Source organism: Adiantum capillus-veneris, chromosome 23, assembly GCF_014529385.1.
Source record: "Adiantum capillus-veneris isolate H3 chromosome 23, ASM1452938v2, whole genome shotgun sequence".
In the NCBI taxonomy this organism is placed as follows: Eukaryota; Viridiplantae; Streptophyta; class Polypodiopsida; order Polypodiales; family Pteridaceae; genus Adiantum; species Adiantum capillus-veneris.
In genome coordinates, this window is record NC_140953.1 from 32,908,733 (window position 1) to 32,935,164 (window position 26,432).

General features: G+C 43.2%; 1 protein-coding gene across 1 annotated transcript; it reads left to right on the forward strand.

The window, feature by feature from the left end:
• Window positions 1-1,355: 1,355 nt before the first annotated feature.
• Window positions 1,356-3,145, forward strand: LOC147427610 (uncharacterized). The gene is made up of 3 exons (XM_086496739.1): window positions 1,356-1,758; window positions 1,843-2,468; window positions 3,086-3,145. The coding sequence occupies exons 1-3, from the start codon at window positions 1,356-1,358 to the stop codon at window positions 3,143-3,145; spliced, it is 1,089 nt and encodes a 362-aa protein (XP_086352865.1).
• The last annotated feature ends 23,287 nt before the right edge of the window (window positions 3,146-26,432 follow it).

A 26,432-nucleotide genomic window follows, 5' to 3' on the forward strand; every position in this document is an offset into this window, starting at 1 on the left:
ATTCGAAGCTTCAAGGAGCCAAGAAGGAATCTCCAAGCCAAGGTTATCAAGGCGTGTTTTCTCTCTCTCGATCTCCAATCAAAGCAATAAGAAGAAGGTGAAACTGGAAAAGAGAAATTACCAAGGGCATACAAAGCCTGACGACAATCAAAGTAAGTTGATTAGAGGAGACGACGAATTTTGTGAGCAAAAATTAATCCAATGCAAAGCACACGGAGCAGGAAGCTACAGGACAGTCGGCAATAATTGAAGCACGATGATGGATATAGTGAACTTAAATGATGTTTGCAGAATCTTGAATGTAGATGAAGTAGATAAAGTGACAGGCAAAAGTTTCCCATCACCGTCATCAGTCTGAAGGTTGATTAATCAATCTATTAAGCCCGATGTCGTTAACGGCCCGGTTAATTTTGTAAAGCGGGATCTTAAACTCGTGGTTAGCAAATGATCCAAGTGATGGCGCTGTTAATAGCCCGCCTTGGCTAAGGATAAATTGTACTCAAAGTAATATTCGGTTAATTGATGATTGCCGTGATTGGCAAAGCTGTCATTGTCTCTTGTTCTCTCTCTTTCACACCTCCCACAGCCAGAGGCCCGGCGCCTGCCCGGCTTACGCAGCGAACACATATCCCCCGACATCTTTGGTGAACCCGATGCGAAACGAGCCGGGGTGGCAGGTGAAGATGGAGATGACAGAACAATTAAAGCAATTTATTGAAGATTTCAGTGCCAATGGATTTGATAGGAATCTAGGAGTTGGAGATTTGCCTAAAATGATGGAATTGGTTCAGGGGTATCTGCAGGAAGGAAAAGCCATGCAGATAAAAAAGCAGATTGATGATGCTATAGAGCTAGCACTTGATGTTGTTCGAGAGCTGTATTATAATTTTCAAGGATATGATCCAGAAGGTTTTATTGCATGTTATGAAGCTGAGATGAAGAGCCGAAATGTTCCGGAAGATCGAATGATTGCAGCTTTTGAAGAGGCTGTAAACTCGGATTTTAAAAAGCAGGTTCAAGAACTGGCAGAAGAATATCCCACACGGTAGGAGTATTTTGCAGAGGAATTCATTTACGAAAGCTCAAGGATTCTAGATCGGGAAATAAAGGAGATTACTGAACGAGTTTTCTTCAGTAAAGGTGAAGGGGATCAGATGCAGATCCTCAACTATGATGAATTCTGGGACCATATTTCTGCAAGAAGTAAAGCCAAAGAAAATGCTAAGCTAGAAGCTGTTATTGATGCATGTCTTCTGGAAGACGAGACATTATTGCATGCAGATGATGATTTCATAGTAGATACTGTTTATGCTTGATTGGAATTGTCTTCTTTATTCCAAAGCAAATATGACTCTATGGATGCTAAGCATGCAGTCATATCCTCTCAAAGTGACATAAATGAGGAAGCAGGTTTCTCAGAGCCAGTACATGGTTTGCATACAAGCATAGTTGCTAGAAATGATCAAGAAACATGTTTATCAGAGTCAATATGTGATGTGGATGCTCATTTGGAGTGCTCTTTGGGTGTAGACCATGAAGAGAATGCTTATGCAGCATTACATGCAAAAGCAATTGTTTTGGATGATGCTATACAAGAGGGTTTCATGTCTATGGATGCATTTCAGGACACAGGTGATGATGTAGATGTATTTGATGCTCAACCTTATGTATTTGATGTGAACCAAGACAAAGATTATGATTATGGAGATGCATATTCAAAGGGGGTGATGGATGATGATCAGTCTATGACTGCTACAGGTTACAGGGTTTGCTATGATGATGCTATGGGAAAAGAAATTGATGCTATCTTTGTAATGCATGCTGAGACTTGTGCTATCGAAGTGGAAAGATATTTGAATGGGAGTGTGAAGCTGCCAGAACAATTTGTGCCTATATATGAAACAAGCTATGAGGTTTCCTGTGATAATACTCAGAAACTAAGTGGTTCTTCCAAGGAGGAAGATATGGAGCTTATGGATCTTCTTGATGATGCGCTAGAGGAATTTCGAGTTCCTTGTGACAAGAGCAGTGAAGAACATCCTGGAACATATGATGAAGAGCTTATGTCTCTTTTGGATGAGGCTCTAGAGGAGTTTGTGCCTACTAGAGAAGACAACCATGCAACGTTTTTGGTATCAAATGAAGTGATGGAATTCAATGACTCAAAAATGCAAATTGATATTCTGGAAACCATAGTGATTGAATTGATTTTGCCTCTGGGTTCTACTATGATGGTAATTTGGGACTTTTTGCTCCTATGCTATGAGAAAGTTTGTGGAAATGCAATATACTTGAAATATGACCATCCATTACCTTATGACCCAGGAGGCTATCATGCTAGTTATGATTCTTGGCAGTTACTATATATGCCTTATGACCCAGGAGATTATCATGCTAGATATGATTGCTGTCAGTTACTTTATATGCCATATGATCCAGGCGGTTTGTATGAAGATTTGTGGGTTAATGTATGTTTATGCTGTAACGATTCGAAATTCTTGTATTTTCCCTATGATCCTGGAGGATGGTGCAAAATTTTTAAAGGAATGCTCAGAATGGGGCAAATGCTTGGTTTCCCGTTTGATCCCGGGGGGCTACTAAAGTGCCATTTGCAGATTTGAAGAGTACCAGCTATTTGATGTAGCAGGTTGCATGGTACAAGGTTTTTGTTTTCTAGATTTATGCTGAGTCAGAACAATTTTGGTTATGCGTTCAATAAGATCACATGGCTGGCATCCAGTGGACTTCTTTGGACAATTGATGAAGTATCTTCACATCTATTGAGTTTGTTCTGCTAACAGAACTTGAAGTAAAGGACTTGACGGCCATTCCGTGTGCAGACAGAGTAAGGCATACTTGAGCTTGACAGGGTTCCTTAAGAGAGAACTTAATGGTCAAGCCGTGTGCATCATTAACTGGAGCACTTGAGTCTGGCGGGGTTCACTAAGCAAGTTATCCATGATTGAATGCTTTGAAGATACGGCAGATACAGTTCAGATATTTTTGATGGACAGCTACCTAATGATTAAGCTAGAACATTGATGATAGGGTATAAGCATTATTTCATTTTTCATACGTTTACCAGTTACGTGAGTCTCCTGATGATGGCAAACATCTTAAGGTACCTTTAGCAGATGCAGATTGAAGTGCTATTGGCACAGACCGGAGGCTGTGCAGGTTTAGAGGGGGTGGATGTCATGCAGCTCCGCTGCCATGATGAGAAAAAGAGCATAGAAATGTAAGCTAAGCTTCTTTGAAGTCTACACATTAAGTGAGCAGTGATCAGGGCTTGATAACAGGCCAAGCTTAATGATTAGTGTATTCCAAATGCGGCTTAGAAGGGCCAACAGATGCCTCAATGATGCCAAAAATGAGTTTGCTTGAAGTGAGCACATATGGAAGATTATGATCTAGAACTGCAGTGCTTGAAGTGCTCTACCGGCCTGTCTTTACGGCTCGTCGATAGGAGCTACGGTGAAGAAGTTATGGCATATTGAAGTTTGAGTCGATTGCAAATTCGTACTCGATTGGGCAACTGCAGCTGAGGTGATAGAATTGAAATGAATGCACGGGCCTGAAGTGATCACTTTGTGGAGCGCGTCGGTCTTTTCATATCAGTTCCGATTTGCCAAGATATTAGCCGTTAAAGATTCACCGGGGGCCGGCTCCGTACCAGTTCGGTCGGCTCGATCGGTGTGCCATCTGGGAATTTTGGCCTCCTCAATAGGGTTTGTATGTGCTCTATGTAGTTTCAGAAGTCTAAAGGAATTAATGGCTCGTCAGATTGAGTTCGGGATCATGAGATAATATGGCTTGAGGCTGCTGTCAGCTGCCGGCACAACTAAGCATGATGAATTTTGGAATCCAGATGTTATTGTCAGTCAAGGGTTTCTTTGGCTGGTATGTCACTCTGAACAATGAATTGGCCGCTGTGTATGCCTAATATGGTGCCGTTACGAAAGCACAAAAAGTGTTTCAAGAGCTTCGTGTTTGGAATGTGGTCTCTTGGAATGCATCCGTTGCGGGATTTACCTCAAGGTGAGAGATTCCATGATGAGATTGTTGGACGAGGATGCTGGGTTGTGCTTGGCAATGCCTTAGTCGATGTGTATGCTAAATGGGGTGGCCTTTAAGGGCCACCCACCCAAGCTAAAGCAAAAGCCGCCCGCCCAAAGGCCAAGGGCATGGCCGCCCACTCAACCCCTAAAGGCCGCCCAAAGGCATGGTGGCCCAAAACCCTTAAGGGGTATTTTTTTTAAAGTGTGAAGCGAAGAAACAACAAGGCATGGCGTAGATAGGGCAGCGAGGAAGAAGCTGCGCAAGGGGGGAATTCGCTCGAGCCGACAAGTAGGGTGCTCGGATAGCGCCGCCACAGAGACGAAGTTTGCTCAGGGCCTCCTCGTGCTCCCTTTTGGTGCCACTCGCGGCGCTTTTGGAGCTGCCCGAAAACGTGATCGGCCACGTCATAGCACCCCTTCCCATGCCACGTCAGTAGCGGCGGCGCTATTGATGGGAGGGGGCACGCTAATTATAGGAGGGTTGTCTTTTGCATGAAAGTATTGGAGGCAAGCCAACAAGGGAAAGAAGGGAGCAAAAGGAGGAGATAACGAAGGAGGGCATCAGAAGCATAACGAAGAGGAGAAGCATAACGAAGGGGAGAAGCAAGCGAAGGAGGGAGCTCAAGGAGAGCTTATCGAGCTTGAACGAAGCAAAGGAGAGACTCTCTCTCTCTCTCTCTCTCTCTCTCTCTCTCTCTCTTGAACGAAGAATAAGGGCTACCAAAGCAAAGAGGCAGAATGAGGAGAAGATAAAGGCAATTCGAAGCTTCAAGGAGCCTAGAAGGAATCTCCAAGCCAAGGTAATCAAGGCGTGGTTTCTCTCTCTCGATCTCCAATCAAAGCAAGAAGAAGAAGGTGAAACTGGAAAAGAGAAATTACCAAGGGCATACAAAGCGTGACGACAATCAAAGTAAGTTGATTAGAGGAGACGACAAATTTTGTGAGCAGAAATTAAGCCAATGCAAAGCACACAGAGCAGGAAGCTACAAGACAGTCGGCAATAATTGAAGCACGATGATGGATATAGTGAACTTAAATGATGTTTGCAGAATCTTGAATGTAGATGAAGTAGATAAAGTGACAGGCAAAAGTTTCCCATCACCATCAGCAGTTTGAAGGTTGATTAATCAATTTGTTAAGCCCGGTGTCGTTAACGGCCCGGTTAATTCTGTAAAGCGGGAGCTTAAACTCCTGGTTAGTAGATGATCCAAGTGACGGCGCTGTTAACAGTCCGCCTTGGCTAAGGATAAATTGTACTCAAAGTAATGTTCGGTTAATTGATGATTGCGGTGATTGGCAAAGCTGTCATTGTCTCTTGTTCTCTCTCTTTCACACCTCCCACAGCCAGAGGCCCGGTGCTTGCCCGGCTAACGTAGCGAACACATATCCCCCGACAACGGAAGTCGATGATGATGATGATATGGAATGTGAGATAGCTTTAGAATGCTCTGATATGGATAAAATAGATGATATGATTGGTGTGTTTGATGGAGATGAAGATGTATGATTGGTGTGTTTGATGGAGATGAAGATGTATGCCTTAAGGTCTATAAGTTTTGCTCATTGTGAGTATGTGAAAATTATGACACATGGCCGTTTTACACTACAACATGTTCACTTCTCTCTCTCTCTCTCAAGTTACTTTTGCAATAAGAGTCATAATTATAGTTAGATACAATACAATACAATTTGTATGATCAAAAATACAAAAATGACTAGCTGAGGGGATAAATAATGCATTGTGATTACAAAAACTATATCCTTGCCAAAATAGATAAGAGTAAAGTGAGTGAAGTGCTCAACCCAAAGATTGAGTCAGCTCATTGAGTAGCTCGTTTATGTCGAACTCAACCTTTCAGGAGTAGGAGATGTGTCAGGCCAAGGGCCAACCAAGGGGTCACGGACGCGGCCAAGGGCCGACTGCCTATGGGAAGGGGTCTGAAAGTGGCTAGGAGCCTATTAAAGGGAGGTTGGGTAGAAGGACCGGGACCTGGCAGTCCATTGGTCTGAGATTGGTATCAGAGCTAAACTTAGAACTGAGGGCACGTTCTGTTTTTTGGATGCATGTTGCATGCAACCTCAAAGTGAGGGGAAAGAGGAAGCCAAAGCCGCGCGCGTGTGCAGCAACCCCTCGTCAGGGAAGAAGGTGTTTTCGACCTGCATCAAACCGAGAAAAGTTAGGCTCAATTGGAGCGCAAGGGCAAGTTGAGCATTTTTCGTCACTGTGGCGCCCTCAAAATCGGGTCGAATTTCAAGTTATGATCTCCTTCATCATGGCGCAGTTCGGCTCTGTCTGCAGAGAATAAAATTCGTCAAAAAAAGATTTTCCTCTGAAAGAGCGAACCCTAGTGGCCTTGGTTAACCGTGGTGCCCACATAGAGTTGGCTGAAGCACTTCATATTCCTTCCTCTGCTCTTCTCCTCAACTCCATAGCCTCCAACAATTGCTATTGGCTGTAATTACTGCACATTCAGCAGTTCCAATTTGCTGAGCCTCGGCTTTTCCAGTTTTGACCAATCGCAATTTGGTCACCCAGTTTCAACCGATTTGGCGGTTGCATACGATGCAAGCTGCATTGGACGCGCCTGCCAATTAATTCATATGTTTCAGATCCTCGTCGGCTGAAAACTTCGTTCAAAAGTTTCAAGTTTCCCTGGTGTATTGCATACGCTGCAAACCAGGTTATTGGCAGCTCAAATTTGCTCCGTGCTTTCGAGTGAATCATCGGACTGCAGATTTGCTCCTTCTTTTCAAGATACTCTTCGTTTTGGATTGAAGTTCGCTTTGGAATTCAACGTTTTTTCCCATCAAAGGCGTAATTATACGGTTAATTATCGCAACCTGCTACGAGCTCGTTGGAATTCAAGTATTCTCCTTTGTTTTCTCGCACAGTACGTCCACAGCATGGATTCGGACATAGATATGCATCATGCATTTGATTTCGAGCAGTCCGCACCCGTTTCTTTTGCCGATGCCACACGGACGGTTCCTCTCACGGAGGGTAATCGTGCCACGACGGCGACAGACGATGCGTATGAGTTGCTGGACATGCAAGATTTCCGTGCATTGCAAACACGCATGACTGTGCTTGAAACGAATTTTGCACAATTAAAGCAGAATGTCACAGCATTATCCGATTTGATTAAGTTGTATATGCGGGAGCAGGCCACGGGCCCTGCTTGTCAGCAAAATCAGGAGCACGGCTCCACACCAGGCCAGGGGCCGGTTGCCGGGCAAGGCCCTCCTCCGGGACCTCTTTACTCTGTGACCCAAAAAGAGGTGGACGATTTGTTGAAAAATACAAAGCCACCAATTTTTTCGGGGAGAAGAGCGTGAGCGAAACAAGGACACCGTGAATATTTTTCTTAGTAAGTGGGATGGTATTCATGACCTTTGACGTACCCCGGATGCAGCCAAGGCGCTGCAGACAAGTCTGACTTTGGACGGCAAGGCCTACAAATGGTGGATGTCTCTCAAGGAGAAGGGCATCCTACCACAGACTTGGGCAGCTTTTGAGACTGTCTTCAGGAAGGAATTTCTACCTACTAATGAGAAGGATAGAAATTGGATCGCCTGGGACGAATGTTCTATGCGCCAACATAAAACATTATTGGAATATATTTCCCATTATCGGGATGTGATCCTCAAGCTGGAAGGGATGGACACCTTTCAACAAGTACATGGGTTCATCCGTGGGTTAAATCCCGAGCTTAAGAAGTACGTTAAAACCCAGGATCCACAAACACTTGAGGACGCAACAGTGCAAGCTCACATCCATGATGATCCCGATGATCGGGCATTGCATAGTTCGCATGTGCATGGCACTACACCTGTTTCAACACGTCCATAGCATGTGCATCATAAAAGAAAATTTGCATCTGCTGCATCAGAGACCTCCAAAAAGCCCAAGGGGTCTAGAGGTCCTCTCTCAGCGGAAAAGTTTGAGAAAGCCAAAAAAGAAAAGTTGTGCTTTAAATGTCTGGGAACTGGATATAGAAAAAAGGATTGTCCCAAGGGGAAATCTGTTGCTCAAGACAAGGGGAAGGAAAAAGCAGTGCACATGGTGCAGCTTTTTGTTGGGGTATAAAGCCCAATGTGGTCGCCCAGGTAAGTGGGCGGGCCACCAGGTATGTACACATATTCTTTTGTAAAAACCTAATAAGAACTCACTATGCTCTACACATTACAGTAGAGCGAGTTCACCATATCGTCGTGCTCTTCTTCTCGCACTCTCTCTCGCGTCGCACTTCCGCTCATACTCCTTCAACTGGTATCAGAGCTCAGATCGAGGCTCGAGGCAGCACTGCAGGAGGCTAGAGTCACCAACTCAGATTGGAGTGAAATTCGACAGGCGAAGACACGGCCCCAAATCTCGTGGGACAGCCCAAAGGGCTAGGTGTTGTCAGAATTTCATTCTGAGGTCATCTCGGCCACCGTTCGGCTTCGACAAAGGTCTGTGCAGGCCATTTTCGACTACGTGGTCTCGACAGGTGCAGATCCGACTCTGTAAATTTGGGGTTTTCAGCCTACAACTGCAGGTGCTGAGGATATCGACACTCCCAGAGTGTTGATTTTTGGCTGTCTACACATTGAAGGATGGCTCATAGTTCTTGGAGGCGTGTCACATACGACACGGGCGCATCTACACACAGACTGTAGGCGACATCCACTAGTTCATCAGGCAGCTTGTGTTTGGTGCTTGATATTCCAGATTTCATCCTGACATTGCAGGTACTTCCACATGGGATGTATTGTCAGAGATGATGTATGTTTGTTGAGGGTTTGCTGGCTGTGAGTCACGCAGCAAACAACCACCGCAGCGGTTACAACATACAGTGGGAAATTTGTGGATGTATGACTTTGTGGGAAGTCTATGTACTGTCAGATTTACTGCAGCCTTTTTTGAGGGTCGAGTGAGGTTTTATTGAGCTGGGGGATTCTCGAATGTTGAGATCCTTTCGGTGATACAGGTCTTGGAGCGATCCCTCGAGCACCCTTAGATAGGCAGCTAGGATGTATTGACTGTGAGTTAGACAGTTGGGATTGCATCTTTGCTTTACTGCCGTTGAGGCATTGTCGCAGTCTATGCTTATAGGACAGTGACAGGACAGTGAGAGACAGTACATGTGCAGGACAGGTTTACCCGCAGGTTACAGTGTCAGAGAGACAGTGTTTTTTGAGCTGGTTTTTGGTCTTGTTTTTAGTACACCAGAGCCATTTTACAAAGGAGACTCTGCCAAAATTTCTGCAGAATCTGAAGCTTTCTTGGCTCATTTGACAGGTTGATATTGGTTCAGAGGTCAGTTTACAGGGGAAACTCTGCCGAATTTTTCCCAGAAAAGTAAACTACTGTGAAGCGTAGCTATGGCTGGATCACAGGACACTGCTCTTTACAATATCAAGAAGCTGGATGGAACCAATTTCCCATTGTGGAAGAAGCAGATTTGGCACGTGTTGGTACAAAAGAAGCAGATAAAACCTATAAAGCTCAAGGGGATAAAACCAGAAGATATGGACGAAGATGAATGGAGCGAAATGGATGAATTGGCACTTTCTACCATTATGCTGACTTTGTCAGAAAGCGTTTACTTCAATGTAGCAGACGAGATGTCGGCTTATCAAGCATGGTTAAAGCTGAGTGATCTTTATGAGAAGCAGAGTGCAGCTTCACAGGTATAATGGCTTAAGAAGCTTGTTGACTTGAAGATGAAAGAAGGGACACCTATGTCCAATCATCTGAATGAATTCAACACAATCTATAGTCAGTTGTCAGCTCAAGGTGTCAAGTTTGATGAACCTGTTAGAGCTATGTTCCTGTTGATCACATTGCCGGAAAGTTGGGACACTTTTCGCACAGCTTTGAGTAATTCTGCACCTCCAGATGGTTTGAACATAGCAGGTGTAGAAGGAAGTCTGCTTACTGAAGAAACCAATAGAAAGACAATGGACAAAGGCAAAGGAACAGCCTTAGTTGTCAGGGGAAGGACCAAAGAAAAGTACAAAGGTGGAAAGAGGAATCAGTCTCGTAGCAAGTCCCGCAGTGCTAAAGGCAAGAGTGACATAGAATGCTACCATTGTGGCAAGAAGGGTCACATGAAAAGAGACTACAGAGAATGGAAAGCAGAAAAAGGCAAAGAGAAAGATGAAGACCATGGTGAGAAGAACAAGTCCTCAGTGAAGATTCAAGAAATAAATGTGACAAACACTGTTGCAGAGGATGACAGTCTAGTGTCAGGAGACATCTACTTCTTGAAGAATACAATGGACTCAGCTCTTCTTACAGCATCTGATGGAAATGCACTGAGTGACTGGATTACAGACTCAGGGGCATCACTTCATGTGTCTCCAAATAAGGAGTGGTTTACCTCTTATGTGACCACTAAAGATCACGTTCGGCTAGGCAATGGGCAGACATGTGAGATCTTAGGTGTTGGAGATGTTCAATTGAAGTTTCAGAATGGCTCTTCTTTCACGCTGAAGAATGTGAGACATGTTCCCGCAATTACAAAGAGCTTGATCAGCACAGGTTTACTTGATGATGCTGGCTACGTCACCACTTTTGGACAGAACATGTGGAAGATATCCAAGGGTTCTATGATAGTAGCACATGGAGTAAAGTCTGGAGGACTTTACATGATTTATGTATCAAATGTCTCTAAAAATGTAATCAATGTAACCGAGCAGCCGAACGTTTCTTTGTGGCATAGCCGGTTAGGACATATGTCCAAGAAGGGAATGGAAATCTTGTCTCGTTCTGGTTATTTGCCTGGCTTTTCATTTAATGATTTTGAATTCTGTGAACATTGTCTATATGGTAATCAAACACAGCAGCCACATAAGCATAGAAGCAGTAGAAGAGATACACAGTTGGCACTTATTCATAGTGATTTGTGTGGACCTATGCCTAACCTATCTCTAGGGGGAGCTTCTTACTTTATGACATTTATAGATGATTACTCGAGGAAAGTATGGGTTTACTTTCTCAAGCACAAGGATGAGGCATTTAGTGTTTTCAAAACGTTTGTGACACTTGTGGAGAATCAGAGTGGCAAGAAGCTTAAATGCTTACGCACTGACAATGGTGGAGAGTATGTTTCAAAGGCCTTTCAGGACTTTTGTGAGTCAAAAGGTATAAAACGTGAACTTACTGCTCCTTACAATCCTCCTCAAAATGGTGTTGCTGAGAGGATGAATAGGACCATACAAGAGAAGGTTAGAAGTATGTTGTCTAATGCACAGCTGCCAAATGGGTTTTGGGCTGAAGCTGTATCAACAGCTGTTCATCTTGTAAATAGATCTCCTAGCAAGGTTTTGTAGAAGGATTCAGTGCGAGATATGGTATGGTCAGGCAAAATGCCCTCATACAAGCATCTCAGAGTCTTTCGCTGTGAGGCATATACTCACGTTCCAAAGGAATTTAGGAACAAACTTGAGCCAAAGAGTAGAAAGTGCATCTTTCTAGGCTATGGTAATTCTGGTGAGATGGGGTACAGACTTTGGGATCCCGAATCCAGAAAGGTTGTCCGCAGCAATGATGTTCACTTTAATGAATCCAAATATCATTCTAAACCAGAGAGGGTTGAGGAGATTAGAAGAGTTGTCTTCCAAGAAGATGGACCTGCACGTGCAAGACAAAATGTCAGGGCTCAAGAGGAGCAATGACAGGATAGAGTCGAACCACAGGTTGTGGCTGAGCCTGAGCCACCTATTGTGCGTAGATCTGGACGTGTCACGTGACCTCCTGATAGGTTTGTTCCATCTATGAACTATGTCATGTTGACTGATTGCAATGAGCCTTCATGCTACAAGGAAGCAGTGCAAATGAAGGACTCCGGGAATTGGCAATTGGCCATGCAGTAAGAGATGACAGCTTTGCATAAAAACCAAACATGGAAGCTAGTTAAATTACCACGGGGCAAAAAGGCTCTACCCTGTAAATGGGTTTACAGGTATAAGATCACCGCTCATGATAGTCAGCCAAAGTACAAAGCAAGGCGTGTTGCCAAGGGCTTTAAGCAAGAACAAGGCATTGACTTTGATGAAGTCTTTTCTCCGGTGGTCAAGATGACTACATTGAGATTCTTTCTTGCATTGGTTGCCATATTAGATTTGGTGTTGCACCAAATGGATGTCAAGACATCTTTCTTGCGTGGTGATTTAGATGTGGAAATTTACATGCAGCAGCCAGAAGGGTTTTTTGAGAAAGGCAAGGAAGATTGGGTATGCCAATTGTTAAAGAGTCTTTATGGCTTAAAACAATCACTGAGGGCATGGTACCATAAATTCCACAAGTTTATGCTTTCTCAAGGCTACAAACGTAGTGAGTTCGATCAGTGTCTATATACAAAGAAGGCTAAGGATGGTAGTTGGCTGATCCTTATTTTGTATGTGGATGACATGTTGATTGCTGGCAAGCACTTGGAAGAAATTTCAGCTTTGAAGTCAAAGATGGCAAAATCGTTTGACATGAAAGACATGGGTGAGGCAAGTCATATACTTGGTATGCGCATTGAGAGAGACAGATCAAAGAAGTTGATTTGGTTATCTCAAATAGAGTATATTGACAAGGTTTTGCAACGTTTCAATATGGAGAAGGGAAAGGCACTGAGTGTTCCATTGCCACCATATGTGAAACTTAGCGAACAAGATTGTCCTGTGTCTGAGGAAGAACAGGCTGAAATGGATAAGATTTCATATGCGTCTGTAGTGGGTAGTTTGATGTATGCAATGATTTCTACTCGCCCAGACATTGCATTTGCAGTGGGAGTAGTAAGTCGATACATGTCAAACCCAGGCAAGAAACATTGGGAGGCAGTGAAAGGAATATTGAGATACCTGAAAGCTACAAAGAGTATGCGTATATGCTATGGGAGTCAGGAGCTAAGTGTAAAGGGTTTTAGAGACTCAGATTATGGAGGTGACTTAGACAATCGAAGGTCTACGTTAGGGTATGTCTTTACATTGGCTGGTGGAGCAGTATCATGGCGTTCTAGATTACAAGATTGTGTTACTCAGTCTACTACAGAGGCTGAATATGTTGCAGCATCAGAGGCATGCAAAGAATCAATTTGGCTTAATCGACTAGTAACAGATTTGGGAATCAAAGAAGAGATGCCTGTGTTATATTGTGATAGTCAAAGTGTTATACAATTGGCTCGCAATCCAGTTTATCACTCAAAGACAAAGCATGTGGATGTGAAGTATCATTTCATTAGGGAAATGCTCGAGGATAAGCAACTTCAGCTTGTCAAAGTTCACACCACAAAAAATCCTGCTGATCTACTTACAAAAGGACTTCCCTCAGAGAGCTTTGCGCATTTGCGCAAGCAGTTAGGTGTAGGGTAGTACATCACTTCTCTACATCTCTTGTATATTAGCTTGTATAGTAGCTTCTCTCACACTTAAAGTACCACATTGGACTTTAAGTGGGAGGTTGTTGGGGTATAAAGCCCAATGTGGTCGCCCAGGTAAGTGGGCGGGCCGCCAGGTATGTACACATATTCTTTTGTAAAAACTTAATAAGAACTCACTATGCTCTACACATTACAGTAGAGCGAGTTCACCATATCGTCGTGCTCTTCTTCTCGCACTCTCTCTCGCGTCGCACTTTCACTCGTACTCCTTCACTTTTACCTCTTGAATCCTCTTCTCAGTTTTCTAATGTGGAGGTAACACACACCGAGGCGGTGCATGAGTGTTGTATCACGGCCTCCATGTGGCAGCAGACTTTCGGACCACATGAGTTGGTGCGTATGCATGGCTCTATCCAAGGGCACACGGTGCGGATCTTGATAGACGATGGTGCGTCAAACAATTTCATCAATTATAAATTGGTGAAACGACTCAAATTTCCCCAAACCCCGAGTTCTCATCGCTACAAGGCAGCAATGATTAACCGCCATGATGCTGAGATATGGGAAACTGAGGTTAAAGATGTACCTCTGGAAATTCAAGGATACCATACCTCTTTGGATTTCCAAGTCATGAATATGGAGAGGGCAAATGTGGTTCTTAGTCATGAATGGTTCCATAGTTTAGGATCATCACTTAGACGTAGCTATGAGCATAATAGTCTAATGCTCGAATCCAATGGTGTGCACGTGCTGCTGTTGGGGGAGAAGGATGTACCTTCCTCACCACTTATTTGTACAGCTGCTTATGAAGCTCGCTTCTGATGATGCAATAGAAGAACTCTTTTTGTGTTACTCACTGTGCCATTTTATTTCCAATGTGGATGATGTTTTTAATGTTGATAATGTTTTGAATAAAACTTCCTCAACACCGCATTCTTCTCTCCTCCTCTTCCAGCTATGCCTACTAATTCAAAAGAAGCAAATGTTGCTAATGAATTAAAGGAACTTTTAAGGGAATTCAAGGATGTTTTCCCAGATGATTTACCACCAGGGCTACCGCCGACACGTTCTGTGCAACATGGCATAGACGTGGTTGCAGGCAGTAAGCCAATGTGAGTAAACCGCCTTACAGAATGAGTCATTTTGAGGCTGCTGAGGTGGAATGTTAGCTTGCTGACTATCTCAGTAGAGGGTTTATTCAACCAAGTTCTTCACCATGGGCCTCTCCCATTCTCTTGGTGATGAAAAAGGACGGTAGTATGCGCATGTGCGTAGATTACCGTGGATTAAATGCGGTTACTGTTAAGAACAAGTACCCATTGCCACGAGTGGATGAGCTGTTTGATAAGCTCACCCACGCTCGTATATTTTCAAAGATTGATTTAAGATCTGGGTATCATCAAGTACGCATCAAGCTTGCGGATATACCCAAAACAGCGTTCTGAACAGGGTTTGGACATTATGAGTTTTTGGTGATCCCCTTTGGGTTAAATAATGCTCCAACTACGTTCATGACACTTATGGATAGTGTCTTGAGACCATACTTGGAAAAGTTTGTTATCATTTTCCTCGATGACATTCTTGTATATAGTGCCTCTGCGGAAGATCACTTAGCACATTTGAAACAAGTGTTTCATTTGCTACGCCAAAATCAGTTATATGCCCAGGAATCCAAATGTGATTTCCTCAAGGAGGAAATTCACTACTTGGGGCATGTTATTTCGGCTGCAGGGTTACACATGGATCAATCCAAGGTGGATGCCATTCGGAGGTGGCCCTCTCCCAAAAATTTGGAAGAGCTCCAGATTTTTTTAGGCTTTGCAGGTTTTTATCGTCGATTCGTTAAAAACTATGCCCATATTGTTGTTCCCATGACAGATCAGCTGAAAGCCAAGGGCAAGACCTTTCAGTGGGGATTAGAACAACAACAAAGTTTTGACAAACTTAAGGACACATTAAGGACACATTAGCCACAGCTCCTGTTTTGGCTATTGTGGATCCCTTAAAGCCATTCGTTTTGGAAACGGATGCTAGTAATCATGCAATTGGAGCAGTCCTTCTGCAGGAGGGAAGGCCAATTGCATTTGAAAGCAAGAATCTGGATTCAGTACAGCAGAATTACTCTGCTTACGAACGAGAGCTCTATGCAATAGTGTCTGCTTTAAAGACATGGCGACATTATTTGTATGGTGCACAGTTCGAGATTGTGTTTGACCATGAAAGCATCAAGTGGTTCACACAACAAAGTGATTTGAAGGGTCGAAAGGCCAGGTGGGCTGAGATTCTTCAGGAGTATGATGCCACGCTACGATATCGCAAAGGGCGGTACAATGTAGTGGCTGATGCTCTCAGCCGAATGCCAGAGATCAACTCTCTCCTTTTCACGGAATTGCGGAGTGAGTTTTTGGAATCTCTCAAAGGTAAATCCGAGCATGATACTGCATACTCCAAGGTGTGGAGCTATGTTAGAAAGAGGGATCCTTCTCACTCCAATGTTGGTAGTGGTTTTGTTTCCTCCACACCCAGTTCTCCTCTTTCGAGTGATGAACTGCAGAGATGGAAGAATTTTTCCATAGATGATGGGTACCTACTCCACAAGGGGAGAGTGTGTGTACCGACAGACGCGGACATTCGGCACCAAATTCTCTATGAATGTCACGATAGTCCAAGTGCAGGGCACCCGGGAATTAAGAAAACTTATGCACTCGTAAGACGACAGTTTTACTGGCCAGGTTTGCATGGGTATGTTCAAGACTATGTCTTGCATTGCCAAAAATGTCAAGTTAATAAAGCAGAGCGCCTGAAAGCAGGAGGACTCTTACATCCTTTAGAGATTCCCAATGGTAAATGGGAAAGTATCTCCATGGATTTTATTGTGGGTTTACCAACCACTATTCGAGGACATGACTCGGTATTGGTGGTCGTAGACTGGTTGACTAAACTTTGTCGGTTTATTCCAACCAAGTCAACCATTAAGACTCCAGAATTAGCGAAGTTATTTGTGGATAATCTTTATAGGTTGTATGGATTTCCAAGTAACATTGTGAGTGATCGTGATCCCAAGTTTAACAGTCATTTTTGGAGGGCTGTTTTTAAACGATTGGGTACACAACTTAATTTAAGTACGGCTAATCACCCTGAAACAAATGGTCAGACGGAACGAGTCAACCAAGTGCTAGAGGATATGCTACAAGCATACGTTAGCAAGAAGCAATCAGATTGGGAAGATTATCTTCCTATTCTTGAGTTTGCATATAATAGTGCTAAGCATGTTACAAGTGGTTTTAGTCCATTCATGCTTATGTATGGTTTTCAACCTAGATCACCAGTGACGGTGGGGTTGGCAACTGAGAAGCTCCAACAGGTCAAGGAGTTTCTCCAAGATCATATGGAAATGCTGAGACTTGCTCGTCAAAATGTTCGACGAGCACAGGATTGGTATAAGAAGTATGCTGATAAGAAACATCGACAAGTTACCTTCACGGAAGGGGAAGAGGTATTTTTGTGTGTGCCAGAGCATTCAAAAAGTCTGAAGACTGGACCTACACCCAAATTATCTCCACGTTATTGTGGGCCATTCAAGATACTCAAGCGAGTTGGTGATAGGGCCTACAAACTTGAGTTACCTGCGCACTCTCGTGTCCATCCGGTATTTCATGTAGTCGTTTACGTAAACGCTTGCATGGGGACGACAATGTTATCGGCCAGTAGATATTGGTTGATTTCACTGAACCTCCCATTCAACCGCATGAACCTGAACGCATTTTAAATTTTCATGAACTCCGTACTCGTCATCATGTACGTAGTCAAGCTTTAGTCATATTGCCGTGAAGAGGGTGCCACTTGGGAAAACATTAGTGTCCTTAAGAAGAAATTCCCCACTTTTGTTTTCGAGGACGAAAACGCTTCTCCAAGGGGGGAGTAATGTCAGGCCAAGGGCCAACCAAGGGGTCACGGACTTGGCCAAGGGCCGGTTGCCAGTGGGAAGGGGTCCGAAAGTGGCTAGGAGCCTATTAAAGGGAGGCTGGGTGGATGGACCGGGACCTGGCAGTCCATTGGTTTGAGAAGATGGGCTTGGAGGTCCTTGCTGCAAAGGACTAGCCTGATCTAGCAATGGTCCGTAGAGTGTTTCATACTATTGCAGCTTGGCTTGGGCCTCTGATAGCTCTATCTCAAGCTCAAGCATTCTGTCGTGCATAATATCAGGTGTCTCTCCTTGGCTTGCAAGATCGTGCCCTTGGCTTGCCAATGCAATGAGTGCCTCTAATTCTTCCAGAAGCAGAACGATGGGCCATTTATGGGGAGGCATTAGATTATTGGCATGACTTGCAACCACTTTCTCTGTAATTTGACCATGCCCAATGCCAGAGTTCTTGGGGCAATCTAACCAATCCACACGTCTCCCGAGGATGTCATGAACATAGCTGCTGATCCTCAGACCGTTGGTTGGCCGACTGTTGGTCTGGCCTGTCTTTGTACTGGTCTGGCTGGTCTTTGTACTAGTATGGCTGGTCTCTGTTGGGTTGAATACCCCCTGTAGCAGTAGATCCACCAACTCCAGATCCTAAAGGTGGAGAAGGAGGAAAATCATCATCTTCACCATCTGGCTTGTCTGTCTGGTTTTCCTCTCCTTCTTCATCCTTCTCTTCTTCCCTCTCAGAATCCTCATCAGGATTATTCTGTGTCTCAATGTAATCCATGATGGCTTGATTCGCCAATGCTGTATTGTATTCTGAGAGCTTATGCTGTAGATTACTTTGAATAATCCCCACTAGGGCTTTCAGATTATCCATATTCAGAGTGACATTGACCTCTGGACTCAGAATATCAGCAAGATTATTGTAGACATATCTCTCTATCAAAGAAGCCTTGATCGAAGTGTGAGCTATCATCAATTCTTTTTAATCTGTCCACTTCATTCAGAGCAGAGTTTGAAAGCGATCAGCATCCCTCAAATCTGATACCTTGTCTTCATTTAACTGACAATTTTCTATTTCTATTTTTAGTAGCTTTGTTTGTAGATCAATGATTGTCCTTACTAGTTGATTCTCAGTAATAGTGCACCTGAGTCTTTGTGCAACTACATCCTGTTGAAGTTTCTTAACCTATTGATTACTGCTTTCCAGTTGTTCTATTAACTTAGCCAATTGCTCATTAGGAACCGATGTCTCCATCATCTATCCCAAAGCATTGACAATGGTATTCCATGATGATTGGATAATCATTGAGCAGCCATCAGCTACTATTGCCTGGTCAGACTAGGCTGGCTCTTAAGTCATAATAGGAACCATGTATGGTAAGTGCTGCAAATTAGATGTCTAAAAAATTAATCGGCCTTTGAGAGGATGTTGTTGTAACTACTGCAGTTTGTCCTTCTTTGCTATGGAAAGAGCCAACTCATTCAAAGGAATTCTATTGGCGGTACTGTCAAGTACTAGGCCCTTTCCCTTGTCTTTGACCACCGCCTGTTCAACACTTGTCGTGGTTTCCTGGCCCTTCCCAATGCTGCAGCCTGCTTTGTTGGCTGCTTGTTCTCAGCACTTGTCTGTGCTGGAGTCTGTTCTGCAGAAGTCTGGCTTGCTAAAAAAATTTGTAATAGGCAAGGACTTAACCTGACTTGTATTTGCTTTAAGAAAGCACTGCTTTTAGCCAATGTAGCCTTTGGTTTTTTTGAACTACTGGCTTCCACCTGCATGGCCTTCCTCTTTTGTCCAGTTACAGTCAACTGAGTGCTTGTAGCTTCTTCATCTGAAGATAATTCAACATTGTTAGTCTCTAAGATGGGCTTTTGACTCCAAGCCATTTGTACTTGATAATGAGTATCTGGAGAAGTTGCCTAGTAAAGAAACTGCCAGACATACCAAGCTTTGAAAACGTGCTGGACTTTAACTTGGCAGTCTACTGCAGCATGGAAAATAGATTTTTTGAAATATACGTGGGGTTGTTTTTCAGACTCACCACTTCAGCAACGAACCTGTAAGCGGCAGGGATGTCCAGACCTGCTACTGGAACCCCTTATGCACTAGCCTTGTGTTTTTTCTTAGTTGCTTCTTCTCTGAGAGCGGAACTTATCTGTTCTGCAGTTTCTATGGTTGGCTTAGGCTCATTAGATATTTTGAAAGCATACACAATATCATCAAGAGTTGTTGTAACCTTCATACCATTAACAACAGCACTGTCATCTTCAGCATTGAAGGAATCAAGAACCTGCTTGATTATAGCCGTGTCAAAATCTATTCTGGTGGCTTGCACCACCACATGCAAGTCCCACAGTCAGAGCAACAATTTGTCTTGCTCAGTAAACACATACCGTTGTATCTTGCTATTGGAAAGAAGTGGAAGAGAGGTCTTAATAGAGGTAGTGAGTGCCAAAGTCTTGTCTATGGTATCCTACATCTTCTCCGACATTTTCTTCCTATCCATACACTGTGAGGATGATACTTATGTAGAGGAAGAAGACTTAATTAAATAGTCAAAGCCATAGCTAGGTGTGGTAGGTAGAGATAAGTGGTGCTTGACAGAGTTGGTTGACGATGACGTTTGTGGTTGTTGTGAAGACTCCTCAGAGCTTGGCAATGGCGAATGTGTAACAGCAGGGAGACGTCGTGTAAGAGATTTATGAGGAATAATGCCAACCCGTCTTACTATTATACACGTTCGTGCCATAACATCTCCACTATTTACCGTTCCTAGAGTTCTGTGCACCACTGGCGACGTGGCAAACATGCATTGGCTAAGTCTTCCCATAGTCCATTTGATGATGACCACATGCATTCCCACTGACACTTGTGCCCAATAAGAACCGGCACTAGCCTGTACACTTTATTGACTCAGCTGCTGGCACTTACTTATAACACTGAGAATTTCCTAATGTCACCGTTTCTAGTACTGGTTGTACATAGAAGAGGTTCATAATAGCTGGCTCTGAAAATTCATAGTCCTCAGTACCCTGAAACCCATTATCCTTTTCTCTGAAAAACTCTTTTTCATTAGGATAGTATAGCTTGATTTTGGCCCCATTATAAACACCAAGCAACAATAAGCCAAATAAATCCTTCAACCTTATTGTGCCATTAGAAAATACCCAGTCATCTTCATATGGACCAGACAAAGATATCTTTAAGTTCGGCTTTTTGGGACCCAGTTTGGATTGATAAAGTAGCACTAGATCTCCCTTCTAGAACTCCCTGACTTTGATTCTTATGTCGTGCTAGTGCTTTCTTCTTTGCTGAACAATTTCCTATTCCAACATAGCCCTCTGTCTTAGTTCATCCAACTGTGTTAATTCCTCCGGTCTTCGCTTAAGATTATGATTGAAATTCAATCCATACTCCACTGCTATCCTGAGACTAGGAATTACAAATTCCATAGGCGCTACAGCTTCAGTCCCATACACCATTCTAAACGTGTCATTCCCGTAGTGACTGTTGGACGGGAGAGACTCACACACCCATGAAGTGCATGCAAACACTACCTAGATCAACATAATGTCAATCGAGGACACAGATGACACGATAGGCACATGGAGGAAATCTCTTAAGCTAGTCAGGCTGAGAACATCCTACACATACAACACTCTGGAAGGCCAACTAAACCACAATCAAGAACCTCACTGCTCTCAACTACACCACCTAGCCACATACACACATACGGAAGGTAACTCACCTAATCATGCCAGATTAATACGAAACTTAAGGAACACCATCCCCTCACTAGGATACACATGTCCCTAAGCTTCTACACTAAAAACCCTCACTCTAAACCCATCTGCGAAAAACGCGTAGGATGACAGAGCCGAATTTTGAAAGTGCCCAAAACTGAAATTTATGAGTACCTATGCGTAGCTTATGTCGCCACGATTCTATAGACTACTAGCATGCAAAAAACAGACATCGTTTGATACACTTACGACCACAAATAGATCGTAGATGCGTGGGCGTGTGCGCTTCGTCTCGCGTGGAATGCTTGGCGTCATCACGTAGCTCACCTCTAGCCTACAACAATGGTGCAGTCGGATCTCCAATGTGTTGAGCGAGTCGGGCATAGCGAGAGGATGAAGCTCACGCTCACTCTCTTTCTCTCTCACACACAGTAGACGGCAGCGCTAAGTTTTGATTATGAAAAAAAGTCTTCCCTTTACAAAATGACCTAGGTACCTTATATACTAAGCTACCTTAGGTTTGACCAAAAATGGGGTTGAAAGGGTCAAATGGCTTTGTATTTACAATCTGGAAGTGCCATTGCACCCCAGCTTCTGAAACTAGAATAACTACTCATTACAAATGACATTTATAGCCATAATCCGCAGCATTTCATAACTCGCAAAAGATAAGACTTTGGTACGAAACTTGATTTATGTTGTGTTGTTGACCTAGCGGTCAACATTCCCCCCTTCCGCGTTCATGTCGTCCCCGACATGACCTGATTGTCGATGTCTATGTGGTCTTTGCTGTCGTTTTGTTGTTGGAAAGAAAGTATAGATTATAGCCTTTGCAGTAGCTTGTCTTGTTCGTCCAATCCGATGTACATAGTCTTCACATGATTCAAGAAAATCATAATTGATGACGAACTTTATGTCTTTCATATCCACGCTCCGAGCTGCAGCATCTGTTTCTTTCATTATAGGTCTACTACCAGATCTAAATTCAAAAAGAACCCAATGTCGTTGAACTTGACTCTTATCATCATGGATAGAGAAAGCTCCATCCATCATTTGCTCCAGCAAATCTGTCAATTCTGAGTATTTGTGATTCTCAAAAACAACTTCTACAATCTGTAGAATTGAGTGATTGGCTTTCTGATCGTGCGAGCCAATGACAGCTTTGTAAGGATTTTGTAGAAATTGTATGGCTAAACCCTTAACTTCTTTAGGCCAAGTTGCACTCCAATGCAAAGTCTGTCTATCAGGCCGAATCCAGGACTTAATTATTCTAATTTGAGGTTCAAAACACTGCCGAGCATTCGATGCGCATTATCAAGGACAAGCTTTTGAGATCCTCTGATTACTTTTATGTCCGCTCTTCTTCATTGGGGACTTCTTTGCTCCTGAGTTATGTTGTGTTGTTGACCCAACGGTCAACACTTTGCTGTCGTTTTGGCTTTATCTGTTGCACTGCTTGTAACTTTGTCGAACCACAACAAGAACTATGATCCATTAGAGCGGAATCTATCATCATAACCATTCATCTTTTGAGATCCTCTGATTACTTTTATGTCTGCTCTTCTTCATTGGGGACTTCTTTGTTCCTGTGCAATCATGTTGTTAGTGTTGTCTACAGCTTTGTCATTGTAGGCCATTCTTCGACTCGCCATTGAGGAGAAGTATGCTATGATCTTGAATTGGTTCTCCCATTCATTTGTCAATTGATTTGAGTAGCATCTCCTTATTGTTGATGTAGAAGGAATATGTACAAGAGGATGGTGATAGGTGTCTGTAGATTAGGGTCTAAAACCTGTATGACCAAAGGGAAAAAACCCGGTGGGAAAAAAATGCCTTCGGTATACGCTCTTATTGGAGTTGAGCAGTTGAACGTGAAGTGCATGTTCATGAAAGGTGAGTGCTTGGGTGAAAACACGAAAAGAGTGCCTAATGCAAGTGCCAATTATGGGACACTCTATATGCATATGAGAAATTTGTCAACAAAAGCATGCAATGTGAAAGAAGGAGATGATGGGTGTTCCGAGGAATAAATGTAGTACATGTGACATCAAAAGATGTCTCAATAGCTTCCACCCTTCCAAGAACGGTTTTCGATGTAGAAGTTTCTCCACTCGTATCTCACTGTGCTCAGTACGTGAGTGTCTTTTAGACCTTCTCCTTCACTTCACCAGACTTAAGTACTTAGACTTCGACTCTTTTGCTCACCTATACCAGCATGAGCGACACAACATAAATATGCTCAACTCTTCCAGCTTGAGCAGTACCTAGAATAGGTAAGACGCTTAGACCATAGAGAATATTACTTGAAGCTTTGGGACTAACACCTCACTCATTTTGTGGCGTAGCTACTCGACTCTGACTTGTATGACTTGTCGGTTGCATGTTGACACTGCTTTGTGACAAGTTCTTCGGCTGTTGTAGTGGCTGCTGAGACATACTTCGTGAAGTTTCATCGTTTCCCTGTACCTTCTTCTCTTTGTAGTGCTCAGTCCTCTCGTCAGTCTTTCCTTCATGTGGATTATGGATTTTTATTTTATTTTTTTTCTTAATAATCAACAAAGAAAATCTTTAAAAAAACTTAACAAAAGAAAAATCATTCAAATAGAAATCTAAATGCCATGTACACTATACACATGTCCCTAGGGGCTCATATATGGATTTTGTTTCCATACTCCTCTGTAACACTACTATGAGGGCATATACTCTAAATTTCGTCAAAAAATTATCACAATAAAACGCAAAAATTCAATGCATCTCACAAAACATTGCCCTCTAATAGTCATAATGTTAGGTCCGCATTCAGAATGCCTCCCCCCTTCCTATTTGGAGTCATCCTTTACGACAGGGTATCGCAAAGGGTATGTGTTGTGCTTGGGCAATTAAAAGTTGTGCCTATGCAGGCCTTGTAATGTAGCCCTATTATGCATACACAGTCAATGCATGGAAAAGATTTATGTTGTGCAAGATGTGGGTATAAGCAATTTGCTTATTGGCATTTGTTGGCGAGGCTTCCTATTCTAAGAAATGTAATGGTCTTTGAAGCTCCTGTATCGTTGCTTGATTGAAGCGACTTGCTCTCTTCTAACTGTAGTGTAATCGTAGGAAGAATTTTAAGAATTCAAGCGGTGATGCACTGACAACAATTTTTTTGTTCTTCTTTGGGACCCATTTCTTTGCAATTATTGGCTGTTTTGTTGTTGACTCTCGTTTGGGAACCCATAGTTTCCCATGCTTCGTTTTTGTTTGAAGAGACTTCTTTGGGATCCACCTTTTTGTTGTGTGAGTCAACAGTGGTCTTTGCTTCAGCCCTTGTGCGCTTGGTTGGGGATTGGATTCAGGCTTTGAAAGTTGATACTGTGGTTGTTTTGGAATCCAAATGAATTCCTGACTTTTTGTGCTTGAATCAACTTCTTTGGAGCCCAAACCTGAGTTGTGAAAGCTTGCGACTTTGTGATATTCTTACCCGTTTGTGCACGCTTTCCTTGTTTTTGTTTTGGTGTTGGATCTTGTGATTTGTCATTAGAGATCTTTGTCTTCTTGATCCATATCTGTTTTTGGCCGATCTGGCTTTTTGGTATCCAGATTTGTAGAGCTTTTTGGCTTTGACTTGTTGTCCTGCTCTTTTGACCTGTCATGGTTGTTGCTGAAGGGGTTGGTGATAGTGATGGCCTGAGTTGATGATAGGGGATGTCGTAAGATTCATCACTATCGCTACTATCCTCAGCAAGGTTGACTTCTTGTACTTTCCCATGATTTTTTGGCTGGTAGTGGAAAGTTACTGTCTGTTTGCTCGTGGGTGGTAGTTTCTTGGAGGACTTTTCTAGCCCATTGATTAGAGCATTGTTAGCTCCTTGCTCTGGTCGTCTTCCTCCCAGCTGAGTCTTTGCCTCCTTCTTAGGAGCCATGTATGAGGATGCTTGTGGTGGTTGTGTCTTCACCGAGGACTTTGGAATCCACTTTTGATGCACTTTATTCGTGTAGCGATGACATTGATTCCAGGGTCGTTGATCTTCTTGAAGCTCGAAGTGTTCTAAAGAGTCATAGAACTCGTGGTCTTCTTCATCTTTTGATTCTCCACATTTCTTTGTTTGCTCCTTATTTCGAGAGCTTGTTGATGTCTGGATCTCTTCGTTTTCCTGGATTACACTCATTGCAAAATAAGGAACAACATCATAGCCAGAGTATCCAAGATGTGTTCCCATCCAAAAGGCTCTAACTCTTCTTCAGGAAATGGTTCTGGGATATAGTCCATATCCTCTATAACCCGCTCTAGGATACATTCCTCACGTTTCAAGCTACCACATTGTGAAGCTCCACACATCCACAGTTCTTTAGGCTTACCTAACCAAGCTGGAAGTTCTCATCCTGCTGCTGTGGCGGAATCAAACTCCTCAACTAGTGTTCTCGTAACATCCCTATAGCTATGGTCCCTCAAGTTTATCTTTGTTATGGTCTCCATATGTCTCAGGTATATATGGTCATAACCCCAATCTTGGACCATTTTCAATTGTCGCATGAATGGTCTTCCTAGAATGATGTCATAGTTGTTCTTCTTGCCAAAGTCAACCACAACAAAAGTGTGTTCATATTCAATGCCACAAGAAGTAACAAGTACTTTTTCTAGCAGTCCTAGGGGCTTTTCCTTGTGTCCGTCTGCAAGCTGCAGGGTCATTCGTGTGGATATCAAGGCAGGTTGTCCCCATTTTTTCCAAACTTTTTTGGTTGCAATGGCCACACCAGCTCCACTGTCAAGGATTGCCATGGTTTTTACACCATTGAATTCCATAGGAAGGGTGGTTTTTTCATATTCTTCCTCGTAATACTCACCTACCTTGTTTAATGGCACTGGCTTAGTATTTAGTTGAGGCATTTCAAGCTCTTTGATGCCTTCCTCGATTTGAGTCATTGGGTTTTTTACACCACATTTCTCTAGACATTTACCCACATTAGCCCACATGTTTGGTCTTATTCTGAGCAACTCGGCTAACATTATTGTACAGGTGACTGGGGTAGATAGAATATCTACTAGCCCCTTTGAATCGATGGCCTTGTTGGAAGACAGTCTCTGTGATGGGAATGCAACCACATCTGGCTTGGTCTCGTACTCTCCCATGTAGGACGGTAGTGTTCTTAGCGAATGGGGTTGACTATCCATAGATTGTACAGATCCTTTCTCGCCCCAATACGATTGCACGTCTAGATTCATTTGAGATCCAGTCTCAAATTCCTCTATTGGTGGTAGAAACACTCCTCGTTCATCACCAATCTTGTCTACTCGTCTTCTTAGGTCATCGGCTTCATTGGCCTCTCTGACTTGTTTCCACAATTCGTCAATACCATCTACCTCTTTACAATCCTCAG

What these genes read in the sequence shown, in the direction of transcription:
- LOC147427610 (XM_086496739.1), top strand. Translation starts at nt 1,356, where the DNA reads ATGGATGCTAAGCATGCAGTCATATCCTCTCAAAGTGACATAAATGAG. An exon ending in TCAGTCTATGACTGCTACAG is followed by an intron (nt 1,759 to 1,842) that starts GTTACAGGGTTT and finishes GTGCTATCGAAG; the next exon opens with TGGAAAGATATTTGAATGGG. An exon ending in ATGAAGATTTGTGGGTTAAT is followed by an intron (nt 2,469 to 3,085) that starts GTATGTTTATGC and finishes TACGTTTACCAG; the next exon opens with TTACGTGAGTCTCCTGATGA.